This window comes from Mustela erminea, chromosome 15 (genome assembly GCF_009829155.1).
Source record: "Mustela erminea isolate mMusErm1 chromosome 15, mMusErm1.Pri, whole genome shotgun sequence".
In the NCBI taxonomy this organism is placed as follows: Eukaryota; Metazoa; Chordata; class Mammalia; order Carnivora; family Mustelidae; genus Mustela; species Mustela erminea.
Window position 1 is genome coordinate 18,146,351 of NC_045628.1, and position 13,088 is coordinate 18,159,438.

The 13,088-nt window shown below is 38.0% G+C and overlaps 1 protein-coding gene and 1 non-coding gene across 6 annotated transcripts in view; both read right to left on the reverse strand.

Annotated features, from left to right (window-relative positions):
- Window positions 1-13,088, reverse strand: part of GPC5 (glypican 5) — a 1,399,440-nt gene that overhangs the window by 1,055,252 nt on the left and 331,100 nt on the right. For all 5 annotated transcript variants that reach the window (XM_032314680.1, XM_032314683.1, XM_032314682.1 and 2 more), the window contains exon 5: window positions 8,191-8,316. In XM_032314680.1, coding sequence (XP_032170571.1) covers window positions 8,191-8,316 — 126 coding nt within the window. The remainder of the gene's footprint in view (window positions 1-8,190; window positions 8,317-13,088) is intronic.
- LOC116574653 lies at window positions 11,637-11,710 on the reverse strand. Its single transcript, XR_004279423.1, has one exon. It is a non-coding gene; the product is annotated as a small nucleolar RNA SNORD49 (small nucleolar RNA).

A 13,088-nucleotide genomic window follows, 5' to 3' on the forward strand; every position in this document is an offset into this window, starting at 1 on the left:
GTAATTTTTTATGTCTTGTCATTTTTGTACCTCTGTGTTTTATTACAGAATTTTAAAACTTATACAAACAAAGGGAATAAACAAGCCCTGTACCCATAATACAGCTCCCACGATTATCCACACAGAGAAAATCTTGTTTTATGTATAGTATGGTTCTTTCTCCCCATTCACTGAATTATTATAAAACCCCAGACATCATTTAATCTCATCCATAAATATTTTAGAGAAGTTATTTTAAATGAATGAATGGGAAAATGAATGGAGACCCATATCACATATTAACTCTTTTATTAAATACTTTTTGAATCGCCTCGATCAAATGGAATTTCCACCCTTTATTTGAAAGCCTGTGGGATTTTTTTTGTTGTTGTTGTTCTCCATTACTTCACAGCATCTCTTCTGATGTATACATAGTGTGAACATGTCTTCTACTTTTTTTTAGATTCTAAGCCCCTCAGAGGTAGGGACAATGTCTTACTTTTGCAAATCATTCAAAGTCTTTGTAGTGTTTTAAACATAGAATCTAGTTTTCTGTCTCCTACACACCAGTTCCAAATGCAGGCAAAGGATGCTAAAATAACCCACTTTCTATTTCCATTTCAGCCAAGAACAAGACAATAGATATGATTTCACACTCGGGTCCCAGACAAGAAAAGCAGATGATTAGAAACTGCTTTCAGTTTCTCATCTTCATATCCACCTTAATCATATAAAAGGGTTGAGCCTGAAGAGACCGAAGCAAAGAATTTCTTTGAAGAAACTTGTTAGGCACTTGTGACCTTCTCCCATTCATTCATCCTAAGTGAGAGAGGCTTTAGGGATCCTTGGAGTTTGAAAAGATTAAAAAGACTCGTAGTAGATCTATGCTTAAGAACGGCAGCCTGGGCCTGTGGAGGAAGTTCCCTGACTAGTGGTAGAGTAACGAGAGGCAGGTACACAGGGCATAGGTTACACTCCCACCAAAAGCTAGAGAGACAAGCAAAGCGTCTATGGTCTAGAGAAGATCATCATGGAGAAAAATGACTCCACCAGAAGATCTCAGGAGCAAGAAGCCAGAGGTTTACCATCAAAGGGAGAAAAATGGGGAGAAGGCATTGTCTTGAGCCCACAAAGCCTCAAAACATCAACTCTTCACACCTGCCAAGCTAGGACTGAGTAATAAGAAATACAAAATTATCAGTGAAAAAGTACATTCCCTTCTCTCACCACTTCTCTCACTTCTGTCCCATCAACTGTCAAGCTCCAAACATGGAGGAGTCAGAAACATTGTCTGAGGTCAAGGAGAACGTGAGGTCGGTATGTGGATGAGGAGAACACAAGATTGTCCTGTCCCCACCACAGGCACCTCCCAGACTGACTCAGCACCCAACTGAGAAATGGGGAGAAATGACCACTTTGGGGATTTGATGATTCAGTTAGACTAGACCTTTTTGTTACAGAAGTTGGACTTTTTACGGGACTGAATTTAATTACTAAATTTACAATGGTTATGAGACTAATGACAATAAAACTTCCCTTAGACACTAATAGTGACCAAGGCTTTTGAGAATTGGTCATGATTTCATTTATGACAACGTAGAAAGGAGCCTTCTAAGTGGGCTTAATGGAGCAGTTCCCACTCTCACCTGAGTCCAAATCCCTGAATATAAAGAGTACACTTTTTTTTTTTTTTTTTTTAAGGCAGGGACAGGATGTCTCTTCCCTTATTCTTTTTTTAAGATTTTTTTTAAATTTTTTATTTATTTGACAGAGAGAGAGATCACAAGTAGACAGAGAAACAGGCAGAGATAGAGGGGGAAGCAGGCTCCCTGCTGAGCAGAGAGCCCGATGTGGAGCTCGATCCCACAACCCTGGGACCATGATATGAGCCAAAGGCAGAGGCTTAACTCACTGAGCCACCCAGGTGCCCCTAATGATTATAGTCTTAACAGGAGACATGAGGCTAAGTAAGTTACTTACTAAACCAGTGAAGAGAGATTCAGAAGAAACATCTCAGTTCAGAAGATGGGATAAAATGCAATTATTACCAAATAAATGGAGCATTTTTAGAAAAGACCAAATGTGTGTATTGACCTGAGAGAAATGGGTATTTTCCTAGGTTTCCACACTAGTGAGGAAGGTCAGGAGTCGGAGCAAACTGATAAAAAGTGCATCCTCTTGCTACCATCTATGTCATTTTTTATAGAACCAAACTACTTCAGGCACCATTTAAAGAAAAGTTATTTGCCAAGCGAGTGTACTAGAGTAAGGCAGAGAAAGATTGTACATGACCAAGAGTCTGCGAAGCCAACACACCAGCATTTGTCCTGTTGGACCTGAAATGTGTATCTACAATGGGATGAACTGGACAGCCCCTTAGATCTAAAGTCATAAAAGTCATACTTTTTTTTTTTTTTAATTTCTATCACAAAAGAGCAAAAGTATTTCAGTTTGTCCTTTACTGAGGATTATAAACTCAGGCGTTTGACCTTGGGCATGCCTTAGCACTTTATCCAACCCAACCCAGATGCCTCATCTGAGATAAAGACAATCACACCTCATATGTATATAACCCAGAACACATAGGCGTCTTAGAGTTTTTAGACTCTGGTTTCCCAAAAATAACTATGGAAATCTACACAATGAGACACGCATGATTTTAAGATTAAGTCAGAAAACAAGCCAACATCTAGAGTCCACCATAGGCAGAAACCCTCAGGACTCATGTTTCTTCTCATCTTTCAGCACCCCGCTTTGCCCCCACATACTACCCACCAAAGTGTTACCACCAGCCCACCTCCCCAGTCCCTGAATCTTTCAGTTCTCAAAAACACTTATAAAACCTCCTATTCCTCAGAGTCCTCTTATCTTTAAAAAATTAAGGACAGGGGGCGCCTGGGTGGCTCAGGGGGTTAAGCCGCTGCCTTCGGCTCAGGTCATGATCTCAGGGTCCTGGGATGGAGTCCCGTATCGGGCTCTCTGCTCAGCAGGGAGCCTGCTTCCTTCTCTCTCTCTCTGCCTGCCTCTCTGCCTATTTGTGATCTCTCTCTGTCAAATAAATAAATAAAATCTTTAAAAAAAAATTACGGACAGGTGTTCAAGGATACTAATCATTCTTAACCTGTCAGGTAATACAAGAGCTCTGTTATGAAAGAAATCACAGTAGATAAGAAGAGGAAAGATATATGACATATAAATGCAAAAGGTATGAGAGGTGTCATGGTGGAGTTAGAGGTTACGACAAACATAAATGAGGGGACACGTTCCGTGCGGACTCAAGATTAAAGTCGGAGTTTGGCCAAGCTGTATGTACAGTTGCATGGAGAGAATGATGTAGTTGAAAATCATTCCCATAGTGGGAAATAGAGCCCACAGAAGACGGCTGTGTTGGCATCAGGGTGGGGATGTCTCCTAACCATGTCTTTTAAGCCTCTTTGAATTCTGAAGCACATCAGATGGGCCATAGATATGATAATAATGATGACAATTATGAAGGTCTGCTTTAACAACATTAGAAACCTGATTGAATAGATCAAAATTTCAAGGGAAAAAAAAATGAAATGCAAAACAGATTGTTGTTTAAGTCATGAAGAATATACTGCCTTTGCACAAGCAACATAGGAAAAGCGACTGATAGTTACATCAATGAAAACCAGAACAATCCTGAGACCTGACTGCTTTGTAGTCCCTAACATTTGTAAATGAGGCCAGGTGTTTAAAAAAAAAAAAAGATAAATAAAATATAGTTGAATGCAAGCAAGGTCAAGAAGAAGAAAGAGGGAAGATGAGAAGCTTTTCAGATAGATAATGTAAAGGGAAAAAAATGAGGTTACAAGATATTATATTTACACTTCAATAAAAAATAAAAATAAATTTTTAAGTTTTTAAAGAATTGTATGAACCAAGGAGGTGTATACAGGAATCAGCTAATAGCTTTGTATCACAAAATAAATACTAAATAAACAGATACAGTGGGATATATCTATCTATCTATCTATCTATCTATCTCCAGGAAACATAATATTGTCTGAAAATCCGATAATAGATAGGTATAAAGCTTCAGAGACTTCTAAGGTTTTATATTTTTATCTGATTTTTTAAAAATTCAATTATATTCTGTTGGAAGGGGCACCTTATCATAAGAGTTTGAAAGCAAAACACTAAACTATGAAAGAAGCATTAAGGAAAAATAACTCAAGATGAAGTAGAAATCGTGCAGATTATTAATTGTACGAAGACACCTCACAGCTACTGGCTAGTCTGAGAGTTGTTGGGCAGGTCATAAATTCCCGGAGACTGAGGGACAGTAACTGAATTAAGCGTCTATTAAATCAGAAAGGAAAAGGAAACCCTGGTAATTAAGTAGCTGTCACCTGCACATCAATAGTCGGAAAGCCCAAGCGCAAACCATCAAACAATCAATTTGTAATCACGGAGAACTGAGAACAGAGCTCTAAGAACAGAAAGATGGACACAACACGCCTTTTGGAGAACAATTTCATTTCACGATGAAGCGATAGGAGAGAGACAGAGAGAGAGAAAGAGAGAGAGAGACTGTGTGGAATTCGGCAATACATTCTCACCTTAAACCATAAATTCTTAGAACCGTTGATCTCAATGTGGCCGCAGAGTATAGGGGGCAGGCATCCGTCTTTAAAATCATTTGAATGGAAGGAGATATTTTGTTTCACAAATTAAACACTCCTTAGATACTGCAGATACTTGAGATATTTTCTGCTACAATCACAAAGGAATTCCGTCTCTTTTGATGAGCACAAAGGTGATTTCACCCAATTTTATAGGACTGTCATAATATTGAAACAATCAGTAGGGCTCTCCTATTCTTTGAGACAGCACGTCGGTGCACATAAATAATCTTATCAATCACCTCCTAAAAAATGCCTTCAGGAGAAGAAGTCTTGCCAAAGTAATCACTTTGCGCTTATCATGAATGATATACTCAGTCTTGGCCACCAATTTATCCTACTGATGTGTGTGGCATACATAATTTCTCTGGGATGAATCTGATGAGTCTTATGACCCAACATAAGAAAAGAAAAACCGCTATCATCCCCAAATGTAGTATATATACATTCACCTGGCACTCATTTCTTCCAAATGTGATAGCATTATTTATCTCAACTAAGTGCAGATCTCTGAAATGAGTGTTTTATTTGAGGATCTTAGTGCTTTCACACAGTGATCACTGCTACGCTTCCTTTTTTCTTTAGGAGAAAGTAGCTAATAATTCAAGATTGCAACATTCATCAGGACTTGACTTTATCTCAAAGACTTCTTAGAGTCACTAGTTCAGTATTTAACCATATCCATTACTGTTTTGACAAAACTATATATATCAAAACTATATCAAAAAATTACTAGAAAAATCCAAGTTAGCTAGAAATTAAAAATAGCACTTTCACTTCAAAAAAGAATTATGAAAAGAAGAAAACAATAATAGTCCATAATTCTAATATCACTGCAACAGCTGTTCTCCTTAAACATAAATAAATATAATGTAAATTTTAAAAGGCCCCCAGTACTTCTTAAGTATATTAGCAGTTTCCATGTAACTGTTCAGAAATATTCTATGCAGAACCAATATTGCTATTTTTTACTTATTTAGATCTCCTGGTAAAATAGGCACCGTCCTAGCTTTAACTATTTTTAATTTAATAATCTTTTGAAATTATTCCACATTAGCAGATAAAAATATGCATAGTTTTTGACTAACACATAATATTCCATGGTGAAGACACCATAATTAACAAGATATGATGGATATTTCGATTTTAGCACTGACTTTGCTTTGAAGGAAAAAAAAAACTTGTTGCATAAGTACATCAAGAATTGGCTGAGCCACAGATAAAAATACAATTTAAGTGCTATGTTTTTTTAAAAAGTCAAGCACAGATGAGAGTTTTTCTCAAGCTCAAATAGAAAAGAGATACCACCCATTCAGCTTGCTTTGGAGCATTAGGGAGTCAAGTTTTGGGAGAACTAAATGGGAGAACTAAATGAGATAATGCTTGTAAAACCTTGGCTGACTGCCAGAAAATAATCAGGGCTGAAAAATGTTCATTTTGGAAGCCACCTGAAGATGGCGCTAGAGAGCCAGAGTGTGAGGCTGGCTGGCCCCCAGGTGAGCCAAAAGGAGGGGACCTGGGTAGTGGACCCATGAGGTTGGGATGGAGCAGAAAAAATATTCCCAAAGATAGGAACATGGCAATCAAGGTAATGAGGCAGAGGAGCGTTTGAGAGAAGGTTAAGGCAAAGCGTAAACTGTTCTCATGAGAGTGGAGTCGCACAGGGCACTTGGAAGTGGCTGACAGGAGGCTGGGTGGCAGCGAAAGGGAGAATAAGCTGGAAGCAAATGAGAAGAATGAGAACCATTCGTTTTCTTTATCAGAATTGTGGCTACTTTGTACAGAGAATTCTTGCTAAAGATGAGCTTTAAAAAAAAAAAATCTTTCCTAAACTGTGAATGAGGTCTTAAGAAATATACGCTATAGAATACATTCTTTGAATTGAAAATACTGTCCCTCTAAGTAAAGTTTTCCCAAATCATTGAGTTCCGCAACATTTTCTGTTATAGGAACTGCGGACCAAACAGTAGAGAGGAGGGGGACAAGCTGACACGAAGGTTCTTACAGCTCTAAAATGAGATGATATAATGTAATGCAATATATCATGTGTTTTTATAAAATATACTAGACCTTCCATTAATCACCATGGGATTCTCATTAGCCTTTGTAGAAAAATCGTTAATACACAAGGAAGTTTATTTCCAGCTTGAACAAAGGTAATAGGAAAATGTAGAAGTCAAAGTATCTTTTAATTATTGGATTTAAGTGGCAGAACTTTCAGAGACATGAAGATTAAAAGAACTCAGAGTTCCAGGCACCCTATGAGTGCTCTCAATAAAGGCAAGAAATGTAAATTTAGAAAATACATTCTAACATTCAAAGAACATAATGAAAAAAGAACACTAACCATGTCAGCCAAATATTTTATTTAAATTTAGTTATGTTCCTGTAGTTAATCATTTTTTCTGCAAAATCTAAGAATCTCTATGAGATATTCAGATACAAACTACAAAATAATCATTTACTATATCAGGAAATAAGCTTTAACTACAGTAAATATGATCACACAGAAATACATAAACAGTTTTTATTATTTAAATTTATTTAATTGGAGTGTATGTATGGTAAGCTTAATTTGCTAATGATTTCTTTATCTGTTGCTGTTAATAATATTTTAAATGAACTTAACACTCTAGTGGTAACGAAACCACCTATCTTCCTGTGGAGTAGGCATGCTTGTAAATCAGAAAGCTTAAGGCCCTCTCTTTTCATAGATTTTGAAAAATAAAATACACGAAGACATTCAAGTCCAGCTGCAACCCAAGCCTACATTCTATAACAATCACCAGCAGTGGAAAATCAAAAGACCAATTCCCAGCCAGTTACTATTGACCATTGTTATAGATTACGAAGGGAGAATTTAGGACTTTCTCAAGCTCAGGAGATTACTTCAGAGTACAATCAGTTATAGGAAGCAAAGGAAAAGAAAATGTCAAAGAAATTCTAGACAATGAGGGGAAAAAACAGGAAAAAAATTTCACTCCTAATCTTGAGAACAATTGACGACATAGAAATAAACACTGCTTCAAACAGACACACAGGGACATAACCCCAGTCTAAGAAAAATACACACGTGCATGCGTGCACACACACACACGTACACACACACACACACACACACAAAGAAACAATTGTAGGAGGGACGTATTAACACCGCTGAGACTCAAATTCATATATCCCTGAGTCTTTGCACAGGTATTCTCATTTTACTGAATTTCTTCAATCTCTAAAACTCATAAAGCTAAATGAAAAAGAAATAAGATACTTGATAAGCAAGACAGATTGGACAGAAGGTAACTAATACTTACCGAAAAAGTGGATGGTGGGTAGGTCTGAAATAGGTAGGAAGGAAGACAGAAGGTTCAAATGCCGCAAAAATGCTATCGCACCTCCAAAATGCCAGAAAGGATCAAATTTATTTCTAACCAACTAAAGAGAAGAAATTGATGTAGGGTCTAACCTGTGGGGCAAAGTTAAAACTGAAGTGGTCCATTCAAGGCCTGGGAAAAGAAAGCAAGGATGAAGGGAGCCGAGACGTTTTCGCAGACCACAACACATAAAATACCTTTTGACTGTGTCTTCCCCATTCCAGCACGGCAGCCCATCAGCAGCGGCTAATTCGCTAACACAAAGCTCGTCAGCCAGGCCTCCGTAGAACGTCCTGTACAGTCGAAGGCTGTTGATAAATTCTCTGAATGGGAAAACAAAACAAACCATTAAAACCAACAACCATAATAAATGTCGGTATAAATGGCAGAGTTTGTTATGAATGATATATAGAATGCAACTTTTTAAATTTTACTGCTTATTTTTTAGATATTCTCAGTACTTTTCTAACAATCAAGACAAATACTATACTTTTTTAAGAAAGAAGGCTGGTGCTCAAGTTTACTCTTTGGGGTCCAAGTTTTCTCAGGGTATGAATATATAATCAGGTCCAAGAAGTTGTGAAGAGTACACACACACACACACACAAACACACACCACTTTACGTAGTATCTGTAGTATCCCTAAATGTCTTTGCTAGCTGTGCCATCTAAATCACAGTAATATTAACTACTCACTTTTCCGGACAGAAATGTCAGAGGCTTTTAACAACTAATCGATTGCTTACTGATTAAAAGTCTATTAAACTTGGGTGGTTTTCCTATTTGGGTCTTCTCTTTGGTGTATAACAAGCTAAAGTAAAATGTCTCCACTGATGTGGGAAGCAGAGGCAGAAGAAAAATTATTAAATTTCCTCCTTACCTACAGCCCACTGACAAGTCCTTGACAGAGGCAGAGTGACCTTCTTCTAGGGACTCAGCTGCCTCTATGTTAATACTTTGCTAAGGGCAACAGACTATCTTAGCCCAACCCCAAGGGTCCTGTAAGTCTCTTCTAACACATAAGGATTCCTTTGGAAACTTCCTTTATCTCTACCCAACAAAATACATGTTCACAATCATCCCCCAAACATATGATATACATTTGAAGGGTCTCATGACTCATATTTCATTAGACAGCAATAAATGGCACTTTCCCAACAACAGCTAGTCCCCTCAAGGTCCTAAAACCCTTGCTTCCAAAACACCTGGGAGACTTACGTGCTATCCCTAACCCCCTCCCAACTTGAAAATACATAATGGGCCACTCCTCATGACCCCAGTGCAGCTCTTTCTGCTCAAGGGTCCTGTTCCCATGCTTTAATAAAACCACCCTTCTGCACCAAAGACATCTCAAGAATTTTTTCTTGGCCATTAACTTCAAACCCTAATATCTTTCCTACATCATTCACTAAATATGAAAAAACTCAAATACGTAACATGTTTTAAAAAGCATGAATATAAAAGTTGTTGTAAGGAATATTATTTAATACATGGACTGTTTTTTCCCCCTCTCCTCTCATACTACATTTCTTTCCCTCATTAATTATGGGAAGGGAAAATTCAACAAAAAAAGTAGTTTGCTTTTTACTTTAAAAAGCCAAAATTTCAAGTTTTAAAATCAAAGCTTTGAGGTCCTAAGCATCTGAATTCTAACATTTCAAAAAACCAACTCCAAAAAACTATACTTCTGAACTTTTGTAACATAAACCAATGTTTTGGACAATGAAATGAAAAAGCCACTACCTTAATACAGAAGAGACATCCTCTGGACTAGAACATAGGGACAAGAGAAGGAAAGCAAACCAGAACTCCATGGGTTGCAGAGCTAAAATGCAGCAGTTATAAAACTGCATTCCCACTGATATTTTAAAAACAACTTCTTTAAAAATGAGATCAAAGAGGGGGGGTGGCTCTAAATTATAGCTGAAATGAGCAAATTTTTAAAAAAATTAATCTTACTTTGACAGCACTGATGCTCAACTTTATTAATTTTAAAATTCTCTCTCTTAGTGGTTTCCAAAGAACTCTTTGTGGAAATGGTTAGAGTTTAAGTAACTACTAATCTATAGGAAGGATAAATGCCATTTTCAAATATGTAACATCTGAAATCAGAGAGATCAGAGGCTTCCACAGAAAATGTTTGGTGACTATTTCACCAAATTTTTAGCAAAGCTTGACCAGATGTGTAATAACAACATGACTGCTGGAAGTATAAGTCTGACTTCTAACTTATACTCAATCCCCCCCAAAAAAACTATACTGTAACCACTCATTTATACTTATTTATACCTTTTTTTTAGTAGGAGGGGCAGAGGGAGAGGGAGAGAAAGAATCTTAAGCAGGCTCCATGCCCAGCACAGTGCCCAGTGCCAGGCTTGATCTTAAGTCCCTGAGATCATGACCTGAGCTGAAATCAGGAGTCAGACGCTTACCTGATGGGGCACCCAGGCGCTCCTATACTTATTTATACTTTAAGTTAGTTTCGATCAACTAGAAAAGAGGTCCCACGAGGGCCATATTCCTGCTAACTGAAATGCATGAACAAATACCAGTTCTCATGATGCAGCTACTAAAACATAATGGATGAAGCCAACTGATTCTTTCCTAGAGGGGTGAGGTTTAATAAATGGAAAGAGGTGTGACTCCTGTCCTGAATTCCATTCACTCTAAATGATCACCTGCTTGGAATCAAAGATCCTTCTAGAAATGAACAGCCCTGGCACAAATGACTGGAATGCTGAGATCGCCAAATTGCCGGGATAAAACTGAATTGGAATTGCTTACGGACCCCAAACCTCCTCTCCAATCTTGGTGAATGGTGCCTCCAAGGGGAACGTATTGGGGAAAAGCTTACATCTTTCTGGTGCCTCACAACCAACAGATCATATTGGGAAAAGCTTTACATCTTTCTTGGTCAGTCCTCTTTCCTAATGCTACTCTCACTGCCTTCATTGAGCCCTTATCATCTCTCTGGAATGACTGCAGACCTCTCATCTCTTCCTTAACAATCACCCCTCATCCTCCAAGAAATCCACCTCTTCAAATTCAAATCTGATATGCCCAGACCACGTCACTCACTTGCTTAAAGCCATCAATGGCTCTCTCTTCTCTACAGCATAAAATCCAAATTTCTTGGAAAGGCGTATAAGGCACCCTCTCACCTCCATTTTGGCAGCAACCCAAACCATACTTTGGGCTTCCACAAACGTGAGAGACTTGCTGTTTCCCAAACAGACCTTCAAGCTTTTGCATGAGCTCCATCTGAAAGCATCATTTCCTTAAAGATTTCCACTCGTTCTATAAGGCAACAGCTATCAGTTACTTGTCACAAACTACTAAACACTATTGAGTACCAACCTCTGGGTTGGCACTATAGCTCAACAAGACTGTCCCTACCTTCCAAGAATGCACTATCTTGTGAAAACCCACAATAACAACACAGTGTTAACAGGGCCACCTTTGAAGACAGAGAAGGAATCAGGAAATTGTATAAGCAAGATACTACCTTGTGTTTCATGTAAAAAAAAAAAAAAAAAGCAAACAGCAACAAACAAGAAACAATAAGCAAACTTAAAGAGGAAAGAGAATATTATGTTCAAAGACTCATATGCAGTTTAGCAAGTGGGGAGTGAGCTTACGAGAGCTTCAGTTAAAAGGTAGGAAGAGGCCAGTTTGTCGCTTCTGACGGCACTTCCTATAGATGATTTCATCAGAGCAGGAAGAGGCCAGTTTGTAATCAGCCTTACTGACCATCAAAAAACTGTTACAGTTTTATTCAGAAGGCAATGGAAGGCATTAAAAGTTTTCCAGCAAGTGAGTGATGGCCTCGTGACAGTGTTGTGGAAATACATAGAAAGTCAGTGAGGTCACTTAGTGGGTTATAACCAAGACTCAGGGGGGAAAAAATATGAGGATGAGAAGAAAACACCTGTCAGTGAATATCATGAAAAGTGTTAGATTTGAAAGACATTAGGAATCTAGACTTGACAGTAAAAGTAAAAGTTTTAATATAACTCCTAATTGTCTTTCTCAACCTCCCTGAGGTGACGGAGGGGATGATTATCTCAGTGCTATTCACTGAGAGAAGAAATAAAGGAAGAGAAATAGAATGCTTTCAATGTCCCACACTATACTTAGGATTGCTCTTCTCCTGCTCAACATTTTCCTCTTTCCGTGGCACATATCACTGTCTAGTCTAGCATGTCACATACTTACTTATTATGTTTTATTGTTTCTTATCCGTCTCCCAGTCTAGAATAAAAGACTCGGGCAGGCAGGGGCTTTTGTGTGTGTGTGTGTGTGTGTGTGTGTGTGCGATTTTGCTCATCAATATAGATCTAAAAACAGTTGTGAAGGCATATAGTAAGCTCAATAATCAGTAATTAAATTAATGAATGAGTTAACATTAATTAATAATTAAGTCTACTCTCAACATGTTCGGGGTTTGTGATTTCTTTGGAATGTACAGAAAGAGCAATCAAGTACAATGCTACTTTCAGACCAACTCTGTGTAACATCATCTGGATATCTTGTCAAAATGCAGATTCAATTCAATAGTTCTGGGGTGGAACCCAAGATTCTACATTTCAATGAAGCACTCAGACGATATCGAAGCTACTGGTACAAGAACCATGAATACCATGGACCTTTGCTGTTGGATATGTAACCTTGGCATCAGGGGACTGGGGTGTGTGAATGTGAGAGTCATTATCTCCTGAGGGGGTGACCAAAGTCATGAAGGTAGATGAAATCTCCCAGGCAAATAACAGGCAGAAAGAAAAAGTCAAAGGAACTCAGAAGTACATTGAGCAAAGGAAGAAAATCTTCAATGATAAGAGCTGTGGACATTAAAGAATAAGGAAATTTGAACCTAGAGAGATTCCCCACTGTATAAAATGCCATTATGAGTTACTGAAAATAATGAAAATGTCCTTTATATGTGAACCATCCCTCAGATGGAACTCAAACCCTGGTTGAGACAATGCAAATTGTCTCAATTTGTATGTTGAGACAAGGTCTTTAAAAGGTAAATAAGTTCAAATGAAGTCATATGGATGGATCCTAATTCAATAGGACTGCTGTCCTAATAAGAAGA